Source organism: Ahaetulla prasina, chromosome 3 (assembly GCF_028640845.1).
Source record: "Ahaetulla prasina isolate Xishuangbanna chromosome 3, ASM2864084v1, whole genome shotgun sequence".
In the NCBI taxonomy this organism is placed as follows: domain Eukaryota; kingdom Metazoa; phylum Chordata; class Lepidosauria; order Squamata; family Colubridae; genus Ahaetulla; species Ahaetulla prasina.
Window position 1 is genome coordinate 113,683,963 of NC_080541.1, and position 23,980 is coordinate 113,707,942.

Sequence of the window (23,980 nt, forward strand, 5' to 3'; positions counted from 1 at the left end):
TAGATATATTTCCTCATATGTGAAGGTGGGAGATGTTTATCGTTGGAAGGTGGTTGCCATGTTTATCGTTGGGCCAAACGATAAACATGGCAACTACAGCAACTATCACTAAAGTAGGTAAAAAAGAGCGATAATCCCTTTAACCACTACAGCTTCACCTATGACCGCACAGGGCGATAAATCTGATTTGGCAATGAATATGCAAAGCATGCAAATAATGCTACAAACATTACAGGAAATAATGAATAAAACTCAAGAAGCTATAGCTAACAACCACGAAGAAACAAAAACACTACACAAAGAATTAAAGACTGAAATTGGTGAAATGAAGGAGGAAATTAAAAACATGAAAGATATAATGGGTGATATTCAACAAGTAATGTTAGAAAATGAACAAAGAATTCAAAAAGCGGAATCTAAAATAGAGCAAGTTGGCAATAAAATCGAAAAGATGGAGCAGAAAGCCCTACAATTAAATAGTGAGTTAAGTGAGTCAATTGCGCATTTGGAAATGAAAAAAGCTTCGTTATTTTTAAGATTCCAAAATATTCCAGAAGAAAAGGATGAAGACTTGGAAGAGAAAATGGCAAGATACTATCAGAAGCCGTAGGAAAAGACAAACTAGAAATAAGAAGAGAGTTGGACTAAACCGAGTACACACACAAAATACACAAGAACACATAGAAAGGCGAGAGAGGTACATATAAAGTTTATTTAAAGAGCAATGAGAGATGAAATATATAAACAAACAAGACAGGAACTTATAACATACAAAGGTAAAGAAATTATACTACTAAAACAAATACCATGCAGAATAAGGGACCAGAGACAACACCAATTTCTCACAACACAATTAATAAGATACAAGGTTAGGTTTAGATGGTTAGTACCGGAAGGCATACTCATAACATGACAGGCAAAAAAATATAAGGTAGACACAATTGAAAAAGCGCAAGACTGTTTTGAACAACATTTTGCACAGGAAGAAGAACAGGAAAGTGAAGTGGAGCTTGAGAGCAGAAGTCAAGACGAAGAGATACTAGTGGAAATAGAACAAGAAAGAGAAACACAAAAGAGAGAAGAAAAAGAAAAAGAATGGACAGAAAGAGAAAGAGAAAGAGAAGGAGGAAGGCGAGTAAGAGACACAAGAAACACAAAAAAGAAAGGACAAGTAAAAAAGGGAGAGGCAAATAAGGTGTTTTTAGTAAACATTAATGGTTTAAAAATACCAAGAAAGAGAGCTTAAACCCTCAATAAATAAATAAAAAATAGAAACAGATGTGATATGGCTATAGGAGGTCCACATCAAAAAGGACTACAGAAAACTGCTAGAAAATGTAAAATTAGGGAAGTGGCTAGAGACTAGAAATATTAGATGACGGAAAAAGGCGAAAAGTTTATATATGCATGTATATGAAAGAAAATGAACAGTCAGAAGGATAGATAGGATAGAAGATAAAAAGATATAAGAGAGAATGTGACAAAAAAAAGTTTAAACGAAATGAAAGAGGGAACAAGGATGTAAACATGAGAGGAATAAGGAAACAAAGCTGATGTAAAGAAAACATAGCTTCTATGTTAATTCTTTTTTGTTATATGTTTTATGTCAATGTATGTCATGTATTGTTGTTCTTTTTTGTTAAAAAAATAAAAATATATTGAAACTAAAAAAAAAACATTTCTGAAATGTTAACTTTTAACACGATACTGGGCCACATGAGTTGGAACAAAATAAAGGTAAAAGAATTGGGAATAGCTGCTGCTACAATACCCTTCAGAAGGCCAGTGCAAGGTGCAAGCTGCACGTTGCTTGGCCTCCTGCTGCTTTTGTGGCCGTAATCAGCTGCAAAAGTGGCTACACTTGCTGGAGGCAGTGGCCAGAGCAGCACCCATGAGGCAGCTGTTCCATGGACAGAATTGACTGTTGAGACTGTCGCCATTAGGTAAGGAGGGCGCAAGGCGCTTGGCCTCCAGCTGCTTTTGCGGCTGCAATCAGTTGCAAAATTGACCACTCTTGCTCGAGGCTGCGGGCTGAGCAGCACCCACAAATCAGCTGTTTCTTGGATGGTGGGATGGCCTGGTGCAATCCTTTGGGAAGCTGGCACAAGAGGCCACTTGCCCCGCCCCCTGCCTCATACTGGTAGATTGGGGGGAAATAAGACCTCTCCAAAAATAAGGCCAAGCGCTTATTTTGGAGGTCAAAAGAAAATAAGACACAATCTTATTTTCAGGGAAACACGGTAGTAATACAACCATACTACAAATTATCTAAGACTGTGGGGATTGTCTCTGTCAGAAATCTTTAAATGTTTGAACATATGCTAGGTGGCTTTCTGCTAGGGATGCTGTATCAGTGGATCTCTGCACTTCTGTACTTAACAGAAGGATTGGACTAGATGATCTCCAAGGTACTTTTCAAGCCTTATACTCTAAAAATTTTAACTTCATTATATCTTCGGAAACTGTGGATTATCTTTACACATATTTAAGATTGTTCTATACTTAGAAAGTAAATGATTCTAAGGTTTACACCCATGAAAGCATGGATGATGTTATATTCTTAATATTAGGCATTCTTATTTTGATTTGAGAGCTATCATACAACTGGAGTCTGCTAATTGAATTCTTGTATTAGAATGGAAAACACTTTTCTCCTAGACAATTTAATCAGCTTCTACAACATTTATGAAACACTTCATAGCTAAACACTGAAATAACTGTCTATTCTATTAGGTACCTTTATTTCCTGCTCCAGAGTTAGATTTCTCTCCAAACTGTATTCTACCATTTCTGTGGTCACTGGGAACTTTTTTGGTAGTTCTATGCATTTTTTAATTAATACAGGATTGCAGCCATTCAGAAACTGGTATCCAAACATAAAATCTTCTTGCCAGTGCTGCATTACATATTCTAAGGAGAAAAAACAACAATGAATATTGTTTTAGGAGTATTCCTGATGATTATATATTAAACAATTCAAGAAAAACACAGGAGTGAAAATATTAAAATAAATTTATACTATGAAGTATCTTTGGTAGACATATTATCATTTGCAGGGCTTCTAATTTTAATATTTATAAAAACAGGCCATTTGTATATTTCATGCTATTTACTATATGTTATTTACTATTATACTATATACTGTACATTACAGGTGGTCCTGTAACAGCAGCAAATGCAAGCTAATAAATGCCCAAAATAAGATTACTTGATGGTGTGTGTGTGCAGCCATCAGAACTTCAGAAACAGGCTGTAAGTACTTCTGGGGAGATCCATCATAATTTCAAACACTTGCTGAGTGACTGGTCATTAAACAAGGACTGCTCATATCAAATTAAGGAGAGAAAGAGAGGTGGCAAGAATAGGAAAAGAAGAGAAAAGAAAGAAAATGGAATGATTATTCTAAATCAGCAACAGCAACGGTAACATAACATGAAGCCCCTCCCATCACCACAATAGCACCATATCATAGAACATCATCAGAGTTGGAAGGGACCTTGGAGATGTTCTAGTCCAACCTCCTGCTCAAGTAGGAAACATTATACAATTTCAGACAAATGGCTATCCAGTCCCTTCTTAAAAGCCTCCAATGATGGAGCACCCACAATTTGTGAAGGCAAGCTGTTCCACTGGTTCATTGTTCTCACTGTCAGGAAATTTCTCCTTCATTCCAGATTCTTCTCTCCTTGGTTAGTTTCTATCCGTTACTTCTTGCCTTCTGGTGCTTTCGGAAATAAGTTGACCTTCTCATTTATGGCAGTCCTTCAAATATTGGAATGCTGCTATGCTATCATGTTGCCTCCCTAGTCTTTTTTTTTCCCACTAGACTATACATACATGACTGTCCTTCATATGTTCTAGCTGTCCTTCATATGAACTGTCCTTCATATGTTCTAGCCTCCAGCTCCCTAATCATCTTTGTTGTTCTTTTTTGCACTCTTTCCAGAGCTTCAACATCTTTTTTATATTGTGATAACCAAAATTGGGTGCAGCATTCGAAGTGTGATCTTACCAAGGCCTAATAAAGCTGTACTAACACTTCACATAATCTTGATTCTATCCCTTGGCTAATGCAACCTAGGATTGCAATGGCTTTTTTGGCTGCTGCGGCACACTGCTGGCTCATATTTAAATGATTGTCTGCTAGGACTCCAAGATCCAATTCACTGTTACTGCTGTTGAGCTGTTTCACCTAATTTGCATCTGTACAGTTTGTTTTTCTTGCCTAAGTATAAAACCTTGCTTTTGTTTACATTGAATTTCAATTTGTTAGAAAGGGCCCAGTGTTCAAGTCTGTCAAGATCCATCTGTATCTTCTGGGGTGTTGGCTATTCCTGCCAGCTTGGTGTCATCTGCAAATTTGTTCCCCTTCTATTCCCTCATTTAAATCATTTATGAAGATACGTATTGAAGAATACTGGGCCTAAAACAGAATATTGGGGTGCCCCAGTGCTTACTTTTCTCCATGTAGATGTAGTTCCTTTAAAGATTACACATTAAGTGCAGTTTGTTAGTCAGTTACAAATAAATCTCATGGTGATGCTATCTATCCCACATTTTTCTAGCTTTACCAAGAAGTAGGTTGTGGTCTACTTTTTTAAATGTCTTACTGAAATCCAAGTATGCTATGTTCACTGCTTTTTGCTGGTCCACTAATTTAGCCACTTTGTCAAAGAATGAATGAAGTAAGATTTGTTTGGCATGATCTGTTTTGACAAACCATATTGGCTTCTGGTTATAATTTTACTTGCTTGTAGGTGTTCACAGATATGCTGTTTGATTATTTTTTCAGGCTCATCAGTATTGATGTCAGGCTGATTGGTCTGCAGTTTTCTGGGTCTATTTCCTCCACCCCCTTTTTTGAAGATTGGAACATCATCAATTCTTTCCCACTCCTCTGGTAGTTTCCCAGTGCCCCAGGATCTTTGACAGACATGGTTCAATGGTTCCGAGATCATATCTGCCAGCACCTTCAGACCTCTGCAATGTAATTCATCTGGACCTGGTGATTTGAAATCATCTAGAGTGAATAGATGTTCTCTTAACATTTTTTTGTCTATTTTAATTTGTGTTCCTAGTCTGTCTTTTAACAGTGAGGTGTCAGGGTTCTGAATAATGCATCCACCAAAAGCAGAACTCCGAGGAAGGTAGATTCCTCAATGAACATGTTTATTGGACACATCCTGTCAGTATAGCTAGTGAAAACCAACTCTAAAAGTTCCAGCGGTTTCCCACCTAATTAGAAAATATTCCCTCCGCAGGTGTCACTGATCACATTGTGCAATGAAGGTAGCTGAGAGGCCGCTTGGCCACTCCTCTGCCATCTGTTGAAATGATCTTGGTTCCCACAGGAAAACTTTTTGTTTTGACGGATAGCCGGTCTATTTTCTTTACCCCTCCCTTCCCCCTTTCAAAGTTTGTGGCAACTATGAGGCAGGAGAAGAATGGCATCAGCCAGGTCAGTTTCAGAATTGATAGTCAGACCTTCCCCCTTAACTGGAGAGGTTCCTGGAAAATTGAAAATGGAGAATACATTAACCTTGCATCATTCCTAGTCTGGAATCTAATATTCTTTTTACCTTGTAATGTGTCTCCTCTTGCACTATGATTGATTTTGGGGCTGCCCAGTCTACTGGTATCAGTTGAGACCTTATTACTGACTTTAACAAACTGCTGTGGAAAACCAGATGCACTTTCTCTAGGAGGCTGGGAAGTTTCAGTTCCACCATGATAAAGGTTACTGATTTTCATGATAGGAAAAGGTCCTATAAACTTTGGCCCTAGATTTTTATAGGGTAGCTTTAACCTTAGGTAATTAGTGGGAAGATAGACATTGTCCCCTATTCAGAAAGGCGTCTGGGCTGATGTTTATCGGCTTGTACTTTGTGCATTTTTGCCATTTCTCAAAGGTCTTGTTTAGTGTTTTCCCATGCTGTTCTCAATGACTCCAGCCATTTAGTTAAGGTCATGGAAGAAGGTGAGTTCAGGCATGGGAATGAATTCCATGCCGGTTATGACTTTGAAGGGGGTTAATCCAGTGCTACTGTGCACAGTATTGTTATATGCTACTTCAGCAAAAGTTAGCAAGACTGCCCAATTAGTTTGCTGGTAATTGACATAGTACCTTAGATATTGTTCTAGCATCGCGTTAGTCCATTCAACTGCCCCATTAGTACTCAGATGAAAAGCTGAGCTAAATCCATGGGAGGACCCAACAGATCTAATAAATTCCCTCCAGAATTTGGCTGTGAATTGGACCCCCAAGTCTGAAATGATTTTTTAGGTACCATGCAGCCTGTAAATGTGCTTAACAAATAGTTTGGCCAGCTTGTGTGTTGATGGGAGGCTGGGGCAGGCTTTAAAGTGGGTTTGCTTAGAGAAGAGCTCAATCTTGGTTCAAATGACCATATTCCCCCCCTCAGGGAATTCTACTATGAAATCCACGGCAATTTCTTATCATGGACAGGATGGGTCAGCTACTTATTGAAGCAGCCCTGGGGGTTTTCCAGGCCACCTGCGGCTGCTCTTTCATTGTGGCACATGTTGCACACTTTTCTTTTATGTACACTGAGAGCATATGCACCAAGACAAATTCCTTGTGTGTCCAATCACACTTGGCCAATAAAAAATTCTATTCTATTCTATTCTTTTGACATAGCTCTCGATGTTCTTCTTCATCTTTGGCCACCAAAATTGCCTCCTTGCCAGGTGCAAGGTTTTTAGGAACCTGAAGTGCCCTGCTAGTTTTGCGGAGTACTTGAAGGCAAAGGCTGTTGGGGACATATAGTTTAGAGCCTTTCCAGGCTAGTCCATCTCTAAGAGTTAACAGTTCTTTGCTGTCCTAATATCATGGGTCAGTTGGAAGCTTGGTTTGGAGCTTTCAGGTCAAATCCCCACCCTCATTAGCTCTGCACCTTTGCACTTGCTTTGTGGTGACTTGTGCCGCTTTTTAGATAGGAGGAGGCATCATGGACCACTTCCTCACGCTTGCTGTTGTATTGTAGCATTTGTGATAAGGCGTCTGCCAAAAGGTTCCCCCCCACATGTACTTTAAAGTGAAAGTAAATCAGTTGAAGTACTGCACCCACTGAACCTGCTTAGAAGAAAATTTCTGTGGGGTCCTAAGTGCCTCCAGGTATTTGTGGTAAGTCCATACTTTAAAGGGACTTGACTTCCCTCAAGGAAATGTCGCCATGTAAGCAGGGCCCAGAGGACTGTATATATTTCCTTCTCCCATTCACCCACTTTCTCTCGGTCTCTGTTACCTTTTGGGAGGTGTAAGCACATGCTGGCAGTTTCCCCCCAGCAATTTCTTGGAGAAGGACTGTGTCACTGGCATCCACTTGAATGATGAAGGGATGTTTGGGATCTGGGTGTTTAAGAGTTGGTTCTTTGGAGGAGACACAGCGAAAGCATTTAATGGGTGGTCCCGAGGCTCCGCTCAACTGCTCTGTGACTTGGCTGGGGATAGATTGCCTTCCAAGCTGGCGTTCTTCAGGTTGGGTCTTTGGCTTTTGCTCTGGGGTTCTGAGTTTCTTGTACCATTTGAATTCAAAGTCCATTGCCACCACCATACAATACCATTCATGGATTTGGTTTGGGACCCCTCAATAAACATACGCATGTAGTAGCTCTCCAGCCACTGTTGCAACTTTCCAGCTACTCTCTGGAATTCTCAGACGTACTCATTGGAGGGTCGGCCCCTTTGCTTAATGTCACTGATTTCCGCTTCCGCTTATGAGTCTGTTCTGACCCAGCCTTCATGAGCCCCACTCAACAGCCTATTCATGAGGAGAAATGCCTTTTTATTTAGAAAGGCAGGAATACACGGCATTCACTGACAAAGCTCCAGGTCACAAATCTGTAGGTGATTCATAAGCCATACAGTTTCTAAGTTCCCCACAGGGCAGGGAGCCTCAATTAGCACTTCAATCTCTACACAAAGAGTCCTGGCCAACCTGGTTAGTAGCAAGGAAATCCTGGCAAGGAATCCACCACATAGCTGGAGAGCAGCTCCAGTTGGAGCGGAAGTTTAGGAGAGTTGGTTTAATGTCAGGGTTCCAAGTAATGCATCCACCAAAAGCAGAACTCCGAGGAAGGTAGTTTCCTCAATGAACATGTTTATTAGACACATCCTATCAGCATAGCTAGTGAAAACCAATTCTAAAAGTTCCAGTAATTTCCCCCTAATTAAAAGAGCAAATATTCCCTCCCCAGGTGTCATTGATCACATTGTGCAATGAAGGTAGCTGGGAGGCTGCTTGGCCACTCCTCTGCCATCTGTCAGGATGACCTTGGTTCCCACAGGAAAAAAATTTGTTTTGATGGATAGCCAGTCTTTCTTCTTCATCCGTCCCTTCCCCCTTTCAAAGTTTGTGGCAACTATGAGGCAGGAGAAAAATGGCATCAACCAGTCAGCTTCAGACTTGACATACGTTGAGCTATTTTTACTTTTTTCATGAAGACAGGTACAAAGAAAGAATTAAGTAGCTCTATTTCCTCCTGCTGCCCATCACTTCCTTGGCATCTTCTCCAATTAGCCAGGATTGTTTCCTTAACTTTTTTCTTCTTTCTTATATGTTGAAAGAAACTTTATTATTTTTGATACCTTTTGCAAGTATTAGTTCATTCTAAGCCTTAGCTTTCCTGACTTCTGATTTCTTCTTGGATGTCTTATTTTTCTTTTTCAATTGTATTGTGCTGGACTGGGCTTTTATAATCATATTTTTAGTGTTTCTCCAACTTCTTGGGTTGTTTTCCCCTTTAAGATTTTCATCCAAGAGGAAGGGGGCATGGCCAACATTGCGGCGATATGGTGGACTTCGGAGCTCTGCAGAAGTGCTGATATCCCAGCTGATGTAGGGGGTCGCAAGGGATCATAGCAATCTTGTAGGGACTGGGAAGAATGGAGGCACAGGCTGGCATTAACAGGGAAGTCGCAAGTTCCCTGAAGCACCAGAAAATAGCCTCTGACCCAGCAGCTGGGAAGACGGCCATTAGGAGCTGTCACAAGCCAAGGCGGCCACACAAGAGAGAGAAGAAAATGAAGTGATTCATCTGGGTGAGAACTGTGATCTTGGAAACAAGATTCCATTTTTAATTTACTCCCTGACTTTAAAATTTTTTGCTTTTTAACAAAAATGGCAAAAGAGGAGAGGGGAGGGAGCAGAATAAGACTAGCTCCCCACTTCCAGTAATAGTGGCAAAAAAGCGGATACTATTAATGAAAACAAAATTGGCAAAGCTGAGATTGTTTTAAAAACTAGAAAGCAGATTGAGCAAAGTGGCTTTTTTGTAAAATGAATGACTTTTGAAGAGTTGAGATTTGTTTTTGATTCTGGAAGAAGAAAACTGGATTGAATATAATTTAAAGATTATTGGGAGTAAACTGCAGTGCCATCTAGTGGTGCTTGAGAAAATTCAACAAAAGTTTGAACAAAGGAGAAGATAAGAGTGGAAAGACCTTGGACAATGTTTTGAAAGTTGGCAAGAGAACTTTGATAAGAAAGAGGCTTATGATTTTACAGCAGGGGGAAGAAAGAAAGCAAAATAGTTTTTGTAAACTGCTAAAGATTGAATTGTCTGCTTGTTAGCTGGTGGATATATAAATTTTGGAACAGTGGACTTTTGGATTTTTTTCCTTTTTCTTTCTTTTTTTCCTTTTTATTTAGCCTCTCTCGTGTTGGATTAAAACTCCATTGGTTTGTATTTTTAGTCTATTGGAAAATTTGTTATTCTTGCCTCTTCTCCCTGGTCTGATTTTTTTCCCTTCTTTTCTTTTGGGTGACTATTTTTATTTATTTTTTATTTTTATTTTTCATTCCTTTTTTTGTTGGATCCTTTTTCTAGGTATATTTGGGTTTTTTAATTAAATTTTTAATTTTTTTAAATTTTCATTATTAAATATTGGCTTGGGCTTTTCTTTTCAATGAAGATTTTGCATTTTTTCATTCCTGAGATTGTGTAAATTTAAGTGGATTAGGGTAACAAGAACCCGAAGAATTTGATTTTGATTTTGGATTCTAAATTGAGTGGTTTGAACAGAAGAAACAAGATCAAAAAAACAACACAACATCACCATCAATATCAACAGCATCTGGCTCCACGGGACAAAAGACAACAGAAACTACAATACAGCAAGAGAAGAGCAATGCAGAATTTAAAAATATGTTACAGACTATATATGAAGATTTTAAGGCAAGAATAGACAAGGTAGATGAGAGAATAGAAAAAATGGATGGAGAATTAAAAGAAGTTAAAGAGATGATAGGGAAAAATGAACAACGACTGCAGCAAGTGGAAGAAAAAGCAGAAGCAACGGGGAAAAAAGTCGAAGAGATGGATTATAGATTTACAGTTACTGACAAGAATCAGGAAAGGACAATCATATCCTTGGAAATGGACAAAGCTGATTATTATCTAAGATTTCAAAATGTTGAAGAAAAAGGAGAATTTAGCAGAAAAAATTGTGGAGATATTAGTGGAACCAATGGAAAAGAGTAAAGAAAAGATATTAAGTGGGACTGACAAGATATACAGAGTGCATACAAGATATGCAATGAGAAATAATCTACCTAGAGAAATTCATGTGAGATTTACAAAAAAAAAAACCACTGAGAGCAGAGATACTGCAGTTGATGAGAAATAGGACTATAAAGCACAAAGGTAGAGAGATAGTGGCTTTGAAACAAATTCCAAGAAGAGTTAGAGACCTGAGAAGAGAATATCAATTTCTTACGAAATGTTTGATCAAAAGAGGAATGAATTTTAGATGGTTGGTACCAGAAGGAATATTGGTTAATTGGCAGGAACAAAGACACAGATTAGACACAACAGAGAAAGCAGAAAAATTTTATGAACAGTACATAGGATTTCAAGAGGAAGAGAGATCTGTGAAGAAAGGGATGGATGACAGGAGGGAAAAAAAGAACAACCAAAAGAGACAGCCAAAGAAATTGTATAATTACTTATTGCAAATTAGATTAGAAGACGAAGAAGTAAAAGAGACAATGATAACATGGGCAAAAAAAATTTGGTTCTACAATAGAATTAGAGAGATGGCAACAACTATGGGAAAGAAATTATAAATATACAATGGCAACTGCGTATAAAGAAAACATATATAAAATGTTTTATAGATGGCATATGTCACCAGAAAGGTTAGCAAAAATGTTTAAGGATAAATCAGCTAAATGTTGGAAATGTTCGCACTTGCTGGGATCATATTAACATATGCAGTGGTCATGTATAGAAGCAAAAAATTATTGGATTAGAATACAGACATGGTTAGAGGAAATGTTACACCAGCCTATAGAAATAAAACCAGAGATTTTTCTATTGGGTATTTTACCAGAGATATAGTAAAGAAGATATGTACTCATGATAACAGCAGCAAGAATTATATTTGCACAAAATTGGAAGGTAGAAAAAATCCCATCAGAAGGTGAAGTAATAAAGATGATTTTAGATTGCACAGAAATGAACAGATTAACATTAAGAATAAAAGATAAAGAGAAATCGGCGTATTTCAAGACATGGGGACGATTTTAAAAGAAATATGAATAAAAGATGACAGATTAATAAATTAGACAATGTAAAGGTAAATTAGAGAGAAGACAAAAAGAAATTGGGATGATCCAAGCGAGAGGGAGGAGGCACGTCTTGTCGAGTTTGTTTGGGATGAGTCTGATCTTGTGACTCCCGAGGACGTGGACAGGTTGTTGGGGAGGCTCCACGCCACCACATGTTTACTGGATCCGTACCCTTCCTGGCTGGTGCTGGCCACTCAGGGGGTGACATGAGGCTGGCTCCAGGGGATTATCAACGCTTCTTTGTTGGAAGGGGTTTTCCCTGCCGCCTTGAAAGAGGCAGTGGTGAGACCCCTCCTCAAGAAGCTCTCCCTGCACCCAGCTATTTTGGGTAATTATCGTCCGGTCTCCAACCTTCGCTTTGTTGTGAAGGTTGTAGAGAGTGCTGTGGCGCGGCAGCTACCCCAATACCTGGATGAAGCTGTCTATCTAGACCCATTCCAGTCCGGCTTCTGATCCGGATACAGCACGGAGATAGCTTTGGTCACGTTGGTGGATGATCTCTGGACGGCCAGGGACAGGGGTTATTCCTCTGCCCTGGTCCTATTAGATCTCTCAGCGGCTTTTGATACCATCGACCATGGTATCTTGCTGCGCCAATTGGAGGGATTGGGAGTGGGAGGCACCGTTTATCGGTGGTTCTCCTCCTATCTCTCCAACCGGTCGCAGACAGTGTTGACAGGGGGGCAGAGGTCGGCCGCGAGGCGCCTCACTTGTGGGGTGCTGCAGGGGTCGATTCTCTCGCCCCTCCTGTTCAACATCTATATGAAGCCGCTGGGTGAGATCATCAGTGGCTTTGGGGTGAGATACCAGCTGTACGCTGATGACACTCAGCTGTACTTTTCCACCCCGGGCCACCCCAACGAAGCTGTTGAAGTGCTGTCCCGGTGTTTGGAAGCCGTACGGGTCTGGATGGGGAGGAACAGGCTCAAGCTCAATCCCTCCAAGACGGAGTGGCTGTGGATGCCGGCACCCCGATTCAGTCAGCTGCAGCCGCAGCTGACTGTTGGAGGCGAGTTATTGGCCCCAAAGGAAAGGGTGCGCAACTTGGGTGTTCTCCTGGATGAACGGCTGTCGTTTGAAGACCATTTGACGGCTGTCTCCAGGAGGGTCTTTTACCAGGTTCGCCTGGTTCGTCAGTTGCGCCCCTTCCTTGATCGGGATGCCTTGTGCACAGTCACTCATGCCCTTGTTACCTCCCGCTTGGATTATTGTAATGCTCTCTACATGGGGCTCCCCTTGAGGTGCACCCGGAGGCTTCAGTTAGTCCAGAATGCAGCTGCGCGGGTGATAGAGGGAGCTTCACGTAGCTCCCAGGTAACACCACTCCTGCGCAGACTGCACTGGCTACCTGTGGTCTTTTGGGTGCACTTTAAGGTTTTGGTCACTACCTTTAAAGCGCTCCATGGCTTAGGGCCTGGGTACCTACGGGACCGCCTACTGTTACCGCATGCCTCCCACCGACCCGTATGCTCACACAGAGAGGGACTTCTCAGGGTGCCGTCCGCCAAACAATGTCGGCTGGCGGCCCCCAGGGGAAGATCCTTCTCTGTGGGGGCTCCTACCCTCTGGAACGAACTTCCCCCTGGTTTACGCCAAATACCTGACCTTCGGACCTTTCGCCGCGAATTGAAAACACATCTATTTATTCGCGCGGGGCTGGCTTAAATTTTATTGGGTTTTTATTGGGTTTAAATTTTTATTATGAATTTTAATGGATTTTTTAGTTTTATATATTTTAAAGTCTTAGGCCAATGGTGTAATAAGTTTTTTAATTCGGGTTTTAATTGTATATTGTATTGTTTGTTTTATTTTGGCTGTACACCGCCCTGAGTCCTTCGGGAGAAGGGCGGTATAAAAATCGAATAAATAATAAATAAAAATAATAATAAATAGAAACTCAGATGACACTTGTGTAAATGAAAAAGGGGGAAGGGGGGGAAAGGAAAAAATGTTACTACACAAATGATAATATATGTGTAATTGGTAAAATAGAAAAGAAATAGAAAAGAAAGCATATATTAATAGAAAATCGGGGCTGCTCGGATACTAATAGGGGAAGTATTGGACAATAAAGGAGAGAGAATGGAGAGAGGAGTAGAGGGTAAGATAGGAGGGGAAAAGGAGAAAGAGGAACAGAAGAAAGGGAAAAGAAGAAGAAGAAAAGGAGGGGGAAAAGAGTAGGAGAGAAGGTTAGAAAGGGGGGAAGAAGGGAGAAGGGGGAAAGGAAGGGGAAGTAGAGAAGAGAAAGGAGAGGAGGAGAGAAGAAAATAGAAAAGGATAGAAGAAGGCAGGGAAGGGAAAGAGAGAAAGAGAAGAAGGATTGTTGTAAAATAAGGGAGAAGAAAGGGTAGAAGAGTAACCCCAAATATAATTAATTAAAAAATCTTGTTTCTTTTTTTTCTTTAGAAAATATATGTATATGTGTGTTAATTATGAATAAGAGAATGTACATTTACAATATATACAATAAAATAAAAAAACTTTTTATATAAAAAAAATTTCCATCCATGAATTCTTCGCAAGCTCTAAGTTTGCTGAAATCAGTTCTTTTAATGTGTAAAACACTGGTTTGATTATGTTCTGTTGCTTGTTTCTGCATTTCATTGAATTCCAATATGAGTTCTAGTTTCCTCCTCTGCTTTTTGGATGACGAATTTGTCAACTGTTAGTTAACCTGTTAGTCAACCTGTTAAGATCTTTCACTTGATGCAGAGCTTCTCTCCCAGTTGATGTCGAGGTAAAGTCTTCCATTATTACTGTGGTATTTTTCATACATACATTTGTTAATTGATTTACGAAAAGTTTATCTGTTTCTTCTGCTTGGTTGGGTGGCCTGAAATATACACCTATGTCATTCTTTTGTCCGTTTATATTGACTCCTATGCATTCCAAGAGATTTTCATCCTTGGTTTTGTGCATCTCTGTAGAGATGTAGTGATCTCTTTACCTATAATACAACTCTGCTCATTTGTTAGATCTGTTTCTTTTGAACAGTTTGCATCCTTCTATCAGTAGATTCCAGTGATGAGTTTCATCCCACCAAGTTTCAGTAATGGCAACTATATCATACTTGCCTTTGTGTACTAGTAATTCAAGTTCACTTCGTTTGTTCCCCAAACTTGAATGTTAGTGTATAGGTATCTGAGTCCTTTATGGCTGACATTGGGTATGCTTCCTACATCTCCTACTTTGTAGCTGAGTTTTTCTTCCCTTCTCTTCCCTTCCCTTCTCTTCCCTTCACTCCCCACTTCCTTGTTTGGTTGGTTGTCTTGAAGTTTATGCTTGAAATTATTTCCTAAAGACCCCGAAGTTTGGTCATCTTGCCCCCTCATTTTTAGTTTAAAGCCCTTTTGATAGGTTGATCCAGTCATTTTCCTAATACATTCTTTTTTTAAAAGAATAGAATAGAATAGAATTTATTGGCCAAGTGTGATTGAACACACAAGGAATTTGTCTTGGTGCATATGCTCTCAGTGTACACAAAGAAAAGATACTTTCATCAAGCTACAACACTTACAACACAAATGATGGTCATAGGGTACAATTTAACACTTAATGATAATCATAGGGTACAAATAAGCAATCAGGAACAATCAATATCAATATCAATATCAATATTGATATATAATATCAATATAAATCATAAGGATTCTTCCTGGTTCATGTGAGATGCAGCCCATCCCTTGCCAGAAGCCCTTCAGGTAGTAATGCAGACCATGGTCTAGGAATCTGAAGTTCTCTTGGTGGCACCAATTCTTAAGCCAGGGCTTCATTTCTAAAATTCTTTATTCCCTCATAGGATATTGACCTTTTGTGAAAGTAGAGATGAAAACACCACTTGTGCTCCGAACCCCTTCACTTTCTTGCCTGTGTGCAATGTCTTGATATCTTGTCTTGATGAGTTGTGGTGGCACAGTGGTTAGAGTGCAATTTATTTATTTATTTATTTTTATATATTTTTATTTGTCACAACAGTATATATAAGCATAAGCATGAAACAACTATACGATATATAAGCGTAAATATAATCATAAGTATGTGATAACTATATGAAATTGGATACAATCAAAGGTAACATTAAGACAGAAATGGTAGGAATGTTGGTGCTCTTATGCACGCCCCTTACAGACCTCTTAGGAATGGGGTGAGGTCAATAGTAGATAGTTTTTGGTTAAAGCTTTGGGGATTTTGGGAAGAGACCACAGAGTCTGGTAGTGCATTCCAGGCATTAACAACTCTGTTACTGAAGTCATATTTTCTGTAATCAATATTGGAGCTGTTCACATTAAGCTTAAATCTATTGTGTGCTCGTGTATTGTGATTGAAGCTGAAGTAGTCTTCAACAGGAAGGATGTTACTTGTATATCAAATACTTGTAGGCTACTTCTGCTGACTGCCGGTTGCCTGCAATTTGGCAGTTTGAATCTCACCAGGCTCAAGGTTGACTCAGCCTTCCATCCTTCAGAGGTGAGTAAAATGGGGACCCAAATTGTTGGGGGCAATAGGCTGACTCTGTAAACTGCTTAGAGAGGGCTCTAAAGCACTGTGAAGCAGTATATATATATATATATATATATATATATATATATATATATATATATATATATATCTAAGTGCTATTGCTATTGTTTTCAGATTCATTTTGTGTTGTTCGTCCACATATGAAGGAAGAAGAAAGGGATGTAATCTGTGGACTTGAATATTTTAGTAAGGTTCTCAGCCACATCTTTTATTTTTGCTCCAGGGAGAAAACATACCTCCCTAGACTGAATGTCTGTCTACAGACTGCTCATTCTGTTCCCCAGAGAATTGACTCTCCTATCACAAATACTCACCATTTTTTCCTGGTCTATTTTTCTTTCTATCAGAAGAATGCTTGATGATGCCTCTTTTTTAGGTGCCTGCATACTTTTTTCCAGGGGGGGCTTTGAAATCAATTGCTCAGCTCCAGAGTGAATGTACTGGAGTGGGCTGGACTAGACAGCTCTTGGTTGTTGTTTTCTTCTGTGAATGACATGTTTCCATCAGTTTTCCTCTAAAGGTTCATATATTGGGTTTTTTTTCTTTTAGATGTTGTTTGTTCCTTGTTATTTTCAATTTGGATACAGTCTTTATGTTTATGTTGGAGTTTCTCATTTTACAGTTGTTACAGAGTGGCTAGAGTTGTTTCTAGATGTTTTCTTCCAGTAATTCATTTAATTTACATTTGGTACATTTATAATTTTGGTCTTCTATGGGCATAAGCACATACATGGAACATTTAAACAAATCACAACAGTGCCAGTCTCTTTTCCATCACCGTGTTTCTTTTCTCTAGTTTGTTTAAGATTAAAAAAAATTAAAAGTTTAGAAAAAGTTCAAAATGTAAAAGATTTTATCACAGATTTTAAAAATTCTAATTTAAAAAATTAAACTTCCAAAAATTCATTTCAAAATTTAAAAGTTTCAGTGTTGAATAGGATTTAAATGAAAGTGAGGTTACTCTCTAGATAAAGTTTTTAATCCACAGAAGTATAAATACATAACGTAACAGATGAATAAACAGATTAAAGATAATATTTCATCTGAAAGAAAAAATGGTATCAGCTGAAAATAAAAATGAGGAAAAATGGTATCTCAACTGAGAATAAAAATGTAATATCTTGTAGTTAGTGTAAAAGTGTGTGAAAATATAGACTTTGATTTTAATGATATAAGAAAAAGAGAAAAAATGCAGTTTATATCGAAAACTTAAACAGTATACTTATGATGTGGTTTGTCTCCTCACTCTTCAGGATAACAAAGAATAGGACCTTGACAAAAGGAAGGGTTGCTTCCTCCCCAATAATGAACGCTAAACAGGGATTACACCTCAGTGGTAAAATGTAAAATTTGTTACTACCGGTTCTGTGGGCATGGCTTGGTGGGGGGAGGGGTAATGTGACTGGGTGGGCATGGCCAACTTTTTTTTTTCTATAACCTCTTCAGCCAAAGAGGTTATAGAAAAAATGCTTTTAAAAGGCTCCTCTGATTATCCCAGGTGAGTTGCCTGATCGTCAGAGGCTTTATTTTCTTTTAAAGGCAAAAAAAGCCTTTTCTTTTCTTTTAAAAGCATTTTTTTTGCCTTTAAAAGAAAAAGCCTCAGACTTCTGGCAGTGATGTCATCGTGGAGCAGGGTGAGGGAATGGACCTCTGTTCCTAAACCCTGAAAAATCTTCGGTAAGATTTAGGGCATTATTGATCTTGGAGAGATCGATAAACTAAAGAGGAAGCTCCATAGGCGCTGGAGGTGGAAAGCAACCACCCAATTAGTCAGGAGCAGCACTCTTAAACTGGCGGAGAGGAAGTCGGTCTTTATGGCTGGCCTGGAGCAATGACTGCTGCATAAGTGGGAAGCAAAGAGTGAAAAGCAACAGCAACGTTTGACAGAGGAAAAACCTCAGAAGAAGATGAGAGGCATGTGATAAAGAGAAGGTGTGGAAGAGAAAAGGCAGAGAGAGAGTAATGCAGCGTGTCTTGGAAGGCGGCTAAAATGAAGTAAATTGCAGATTGGAGAGATAAAATAGACTGAGAACAGCGCACAGCAGTTTGGGGCCCAGATTGAAATCCACAAATTGCAACGATTGGTGAGTGTGAGACTTAAAGAAAAATGAGCTGAGATAATAAGAGGAGTTGAAGAGAATTTGAAAACATAAATAAGGACTGATTAGAACTAAAGATTTAAATTTGAACCAGAAAATAGAGACTAAAAATACTGGCTAATGAAATATAATTTGGCAAGACAAAGGATTTGTGAAATTTGAACTTTGATGGACAAACACTTGTGTAAAATGGAATAGTGGATTGATTGGACTTATAGAAAAGGAGGGAAAAAGAAAAAGAGAAGAAGAAGTAGAAGAAGACACAAGAGGAGCCATCTGGTGGAATTGTGGATATATTAAAAGCTGAGTTTGAAGAGGAAATTAGAAATAAGACTGATATAATATTGCAACACCTAGGATTTTTTTTAAAAAAAGGGTACAGATGATAAACCAAACGGAACTGAATGAATTATCGAACTGAATTAAGTTGATTAAGTTGATTATTGGATTAACTGGAATAATATTGGATTTATATTGACAACTCTATATATTTATATCTATGTTTAGTAAAGAAATATAGTTAAAGGTAATTTAAAAAATTAAGAGGAGTATTAAAAAATAGAACTGTATAAATATATGTATTACATAGGGTGATTAAGAATTATTAAATACAAGTATAAGATACATAAGAAAGTGTTAAGAATAATACACAGTATATTAGACAAGTGTGGGAGAAAAAAGGGGAAAATTGCATAAAGAACAATAGAGATACGAAGATTGTAAAAAATAAGATATATTTGTGTATTTAAATATAGAATACTCTGTGTGAAAAATATTTTAAAAAGAGAATATCTAGATATACTTTCTCATATGCGAAGGTGGAGAAATTTGCCCAAACGATAAACATGACAACTTAAGCAACTATCACTGAAGTAGGTAAAAAAATAGCGAAAATCCCTTCACCTATTACAGCTTCACCTACAAGTCAAAAATCGACAACGACCGCACTTGGCAAAGATAAATCAGATATGGCAATGAATCTGCAAAATATGCAAATAATGTTACAAACAATACAGGAAATAATGAATAAAACTCAAGAAGCAATAGCCAACAACCACGAAGAAATAAAAACGCTACACAAAGAATTAAAGACTGAAATTGGTGAAATGAAGGAGGAAATTAAAAACATCTTGGCTCGATGCGAGACTGCGCAGACGTGACCGGCGCGTGCAGCAGAGGAGGCTTTGGGACCGGCTCAGGGAATGATGAGTCACAGAGTGATACCCAGAGGGACTATAAAGCAGGAGGCGGAGCTTCCTGGCTTTTTGTGTTGGACAAAGCAGTGAATTTGCGCGGGCAAACTGTTTCCTGGATGTAAGAATCTGTTTGTGAGTGACTCGTGCTTTTTCTATAATTTTCTGGTTATCTCCAGAGGCTTGGCAGGCGCGTGGGTAGAGGTGGCCAGAACATCTCTGTGCCAGAAGGATTCCAGCCAAATGTAAATAAACTTGAAAAAAAGGCCTTTGACTGACTTTTTGTTGGGAATATTGGGAGGGGGAAACAGAACACAGGCCTTGCCAGCTCCTTCTCCTCACTCTCTGAATCCTCCTCCTCCAGGAGTCCGAGTCCAGGAACCTGGGTCACAACACTATCCCTCACCGCAGGGCCCTTCCCCCGGGGCTGACAGTCGGGGTGCGGTCGGGCTGAGTTCTGCTCATGGAAGACCTGCACCACGTCAGGGGCATAAATGTCGGAGGCATCTACCCAGGAGAAATCAGTCCCGTATCCCTTCCACGGGATCAAATATTGGAAACGATCCTTCAGCCAACGGGAGTCTTGTACACTGTGGACTTCGTATTCCTCCAACCCGTCCTCGGCGACGGTGACGGGAGCCGTTGGGCACCGAAGGAGACTCGGTGTGGCCTCAGGGACCAGAAGGGACCGGTGAAAGACGGGGTGGATCCGCATGGATCGCGGCAGGATCAGCTGATAGGCTACCGGGTTGATGACCGCCTCGACGAGGAACGGGCCAATGAATCGGTGATCCAACTTCTTTACTGGGTGGTCGGACGGGAAGTGTTTGGTGGAGAGCCACACCCGGTCTCCAACCGCCAGCGGGGGCGTCGCCAGTCGGGAGCAATTAGCAGACCGTTTGTAGTCCTCCTTCGCCCGATCCAGCTGCCGACATACCAACTGTTGGACTGCATGAAATTCCGTCAGGAAGGTCTGTGTTTCGGGAACAGGAGAGTCCAGTGGTGCCAGAGGGAAGAGCCACGGATGGTACCCCACATTGGCAAAGAACGGGGTCATCCGGGTGGAGGTGTGCTGGGAGTTATTAAAGGCAAACTCCGCCAGGGACAGGTAATCGGCCCAGTTGTCCTGCTGCTGGTTGACGGAGCAATGGAGATACTGTTCCAGGATACCGATGACCTTCTCTGTACCCCCGTTGGTCTCTGGATGGTGCGATGATGACAGAAACACCTGCACCTCAAACGCAGCCATCAGGCTCTTCCAGAAGTGAACTGTGAACTGAACCACCCTGTCCGGCAGACCGTGGAGGCGGAAGATGTGCTGCAGGAAGAGACGGGCCGTTTTGGTGGCTGTGGCACGGGATGAAGTGTGCCATCTTGGTGAGCATGTCCACCACCACCAGCACCGTGGTGAACCCAGAGGACGACGGCAGGTCCGTCAGGAAGTCTATGGAGATCGCCCCCCAGGGTTTGTCGGGTGTCGGCATGGAGGAGCCCGGGAGGGGCCCCCATGGCGGCCTTGGCTTTCTGGCATGGCACACAGGACATCACATACGCATGTATATCATGCCGCACTCGGGGCCACCAAAAGGTCCGTGTCATCAGGTGGAAGGTCTTGAAGAACCCAAAATGTCCTGCTGCAGGGTTGTTGTGGCACTGGGTTATGACGAGGGCTCGGAGTGGTCCTGTGGGCACGTATGATTGCCCCCAAAACTTGAGTAAGTCCTCCTCCAAGGTCTAAGGAGACATGGGGCCCACCTCCACTCTCCTTTGCTGCGACCAGGCATCCTGGCGCTGCGCCTCTCGCACCCGGGCCCGCACGTCCACCGGTTCCCGTGCTCCGGCCAAGGCTTCTGCCGGCAACACTGTCCGTGGAGGAAGGGGGTCCTTGGCGCAGATGTACTCCGGCTTGCGGGACAGGGCGTCCACCCTCCGGTTGTGACCGCTGGGAATGTAGGTCACATGGAATATTCGAGGGAGCTTGAGTTGGACGGTAATGGGATTAATAATTTTTACAATGGGGAAAGGACCCAAAAATTTTGGACCGAATTTTCTGCTGGGTATTCTCAACCTCAGATACTTAGTAGATAAAAAGACTTTATCTCCAATGCGAAAAGGGGGTTGAAGGAACGGTGTTTGTCAGCTTGGGCTTTGTAATTCCGAGCTGTCACAGTTAAGGCCTTTTTTGTATTCTCCCAACCTTTTTTCAACAAATTCATCCAGTCCGTTAGGGAAACGGAAGTGGGGGGTGGCACAGGGAGTTCAGGCATTGGAACGAAGTCCATACCGGTGGTTACTTGAAAAGGGGTTAACCCCGTGCTGCTGTGTACAGCATTATTATATGCGACTTCTGCAAATGGTAACAAATCTGACCAGTTTTCTTGTTGGTAATTTACATAACACCGTATGTATTGTTCTACCATCGAGTTTAATTTTTCAGCCGCTCCATTGGTCTGCGGATGGAACCCAGAACTAAGTCCTTGAGACGACCCAATGGACCGTAGGAACTCCCTCCAGAACTTGGCTGTGAATTGAACACCCTTGTCGGATATTATCCTTTTAGGAACTCCATGCAGTCTGTAGATGTGTTTGACGAAGAGCTTTGCTAATTTTCTCACCGATGGCAATCCACTGCACGCAGTGAAGTGGGCCTGTTTAGAGAACAAGTCTATTACGGTCCATATCACTGTATTTCCTCCACTAGGTGGGAGTTCAACAATAAAATCCATGGCAATTTCTTCCCAGGGTCTGGTGGGTTCGGCTACGGGTTATAGGAGTCCAGGGGGCTTCCCTGGTCTGGACTTCGTGGTGGCGCAGGTAGCACAGCTCTGGACATAGTCTTCGACATCTGATTTCATTTTTGGCCACCAGAATTGTCTTCTAGCCAAGTGGAGAGTCTTTAAAAATCCAAAGTGACTTCCTAGGCGAGAGTCGTGGCTTCTCTGTAGTATAGGCAGCCGCATTACGACGGGTACATAAATCTTGGTTCCTTTCCAGGGTATCCCATCCCTTAAGGTGAGGTGTGGCAAGTTTTCTTTAAACCAAGCATCGTCAGTGAGTGCTGATTTTAATTCCGCTAGTAGTTTATTTGGTGGGATGTTAGTACTATGGCGTGATCGCGGTCGAGTAAGTGCTTGGCTGGCCGGTTCGCTATCGGGAATCATCGCATGTATTACCTCTTCGCGTTGGCTGTCAAATTGTGGTTTCCTAGATAGGGCGTCAGCCAGGAGATTTTGGTCGCCGGGGATGTATTTGAGGGTGAAATGGAACCGGTTGAAAAACTGAGCCCATCGAACTTGTTTGGGAGAAAGCTTTCGAGGGGTTTTTAAGTATTCGAGGTTTTTGTGGTCGGTCCACACCTCGAATGGTTCTTTTCCCCCTTCAAGGAAGTGTCTCCAGGAGAGGAGTGCCCAGCGCACTGCAAAGGCTTCCGTTTCCCAAACTGCCCATCTGCGTTCAGTGTCCGTCAGTTTTTTAGACACGTACGCGCAGGGCATTAGATTGTTGTCGGTATTCCGTTGTAATAAGACAGCGGCTATTGCTACATCACTTGCATCAGCTTGGACCACAAAAGGTTTATTTGGGTCCGGGTGTTGAAGAATTGGTTCCATGGAGAATAGGCGTTTAAGGTGTTCAAAGGAACGTTGGCAGTCCATTGTCCAAGGTAGGGGTTGGGTAGGTTTGGGTTTGGCGGGTAATGGCCCAGTTTTTAGCAATTCTGTTAATGGTAGAGCTACTTCTGCGAAAGAAGGAATGAATTTGCGGTAAAAATTCGCGAATCCCAAGAAACTTTGAAGTTGCTTACGTGTGCGTGGCGGTTGCCAATCCAACACTGCTTTTACTTTTCCTGGGTCCATTTCGATACCTTTGTTTGATATCCGGTAACCTAGGTAGTCTAGGGATTCCTTATGGAATTCGCATTTGGAAAGTTTGACATATAGTTTGGCCGCTAGGAGCTTTTTAAGGACTTGTCTGACCAATTTGATGTGTTCTTCGATATTGTTTGTGTAGATAAGAATATCATCTAAGTAGACAAGAACTCCATTGTAGAGGTGGGGGTGCAGGGTTTCATTAATTAGTTGCATAAAAACAGCTGGAGCTCCTTGGAGGCCAAAAGGCATGACACGGTATTGGAAACTGCCCAAGGGGCAGTTGAAAGCCGTTTTCCATTCATCCATTCCTTGATGCGGACTTCCCTTAAATCCAATCTGGTGAAAATTTTGCCTTTTGATAAGTGGTTCAACAAATCGTGCATAAATGGTAAAGGGTATGTGTTTTGTATGCAAATTGCATTGATATTTTTGAAGTCAATACACAATCTAAGCGAACCATCTTTCTTTTGTTTAAATAGCACAGGCGCAGCTACAGGTGATTTTGCTGGTTCAATGAACCCTCTGGCTAGGTTAGTGTCAATGTATTTTCTTAGTTCAGACATTTCGGCTGGTGTCATTGAATACATTTTGGGTTTTGGTAATTTTGCCCCCGGGTGCAATTCAATTGCGCAATCAGTTTGTCGGTGGGGGGGTAAGAGGTTACATTCATCCTCGCTAAAAACTTCTGATAAATCCATGTATGCTTT

General features: G+C 40.9%; 1 protein-coding gene across 3 annotated transcripts in view; it reads right to left on the reverse strand.

The window, feature by feature from the left end:
- The window catches only part of ALOX5 (arachidonate 5-lipoxygenase), a 266,743-nt gene that overhangs the window by 164,426 nt on the left and 78,337 nt on the right, over positions 1 to 23,980 (reverse strand). For all 3 annotated transcript variants that reach the window (XM_058176554.1, XM_058176555.1, XM_058176553.1), the window contains exon 6: positions 2,738 to 2,910. In XM_058176554.1, coding sequence (XP_058032537.1) covers positions 2,738 to 2,910 — 173 coding nt within the window. The remainder of the gene's footprint in view (positions 1 to 2,737; positions 2,911 to 23,980) is intronic.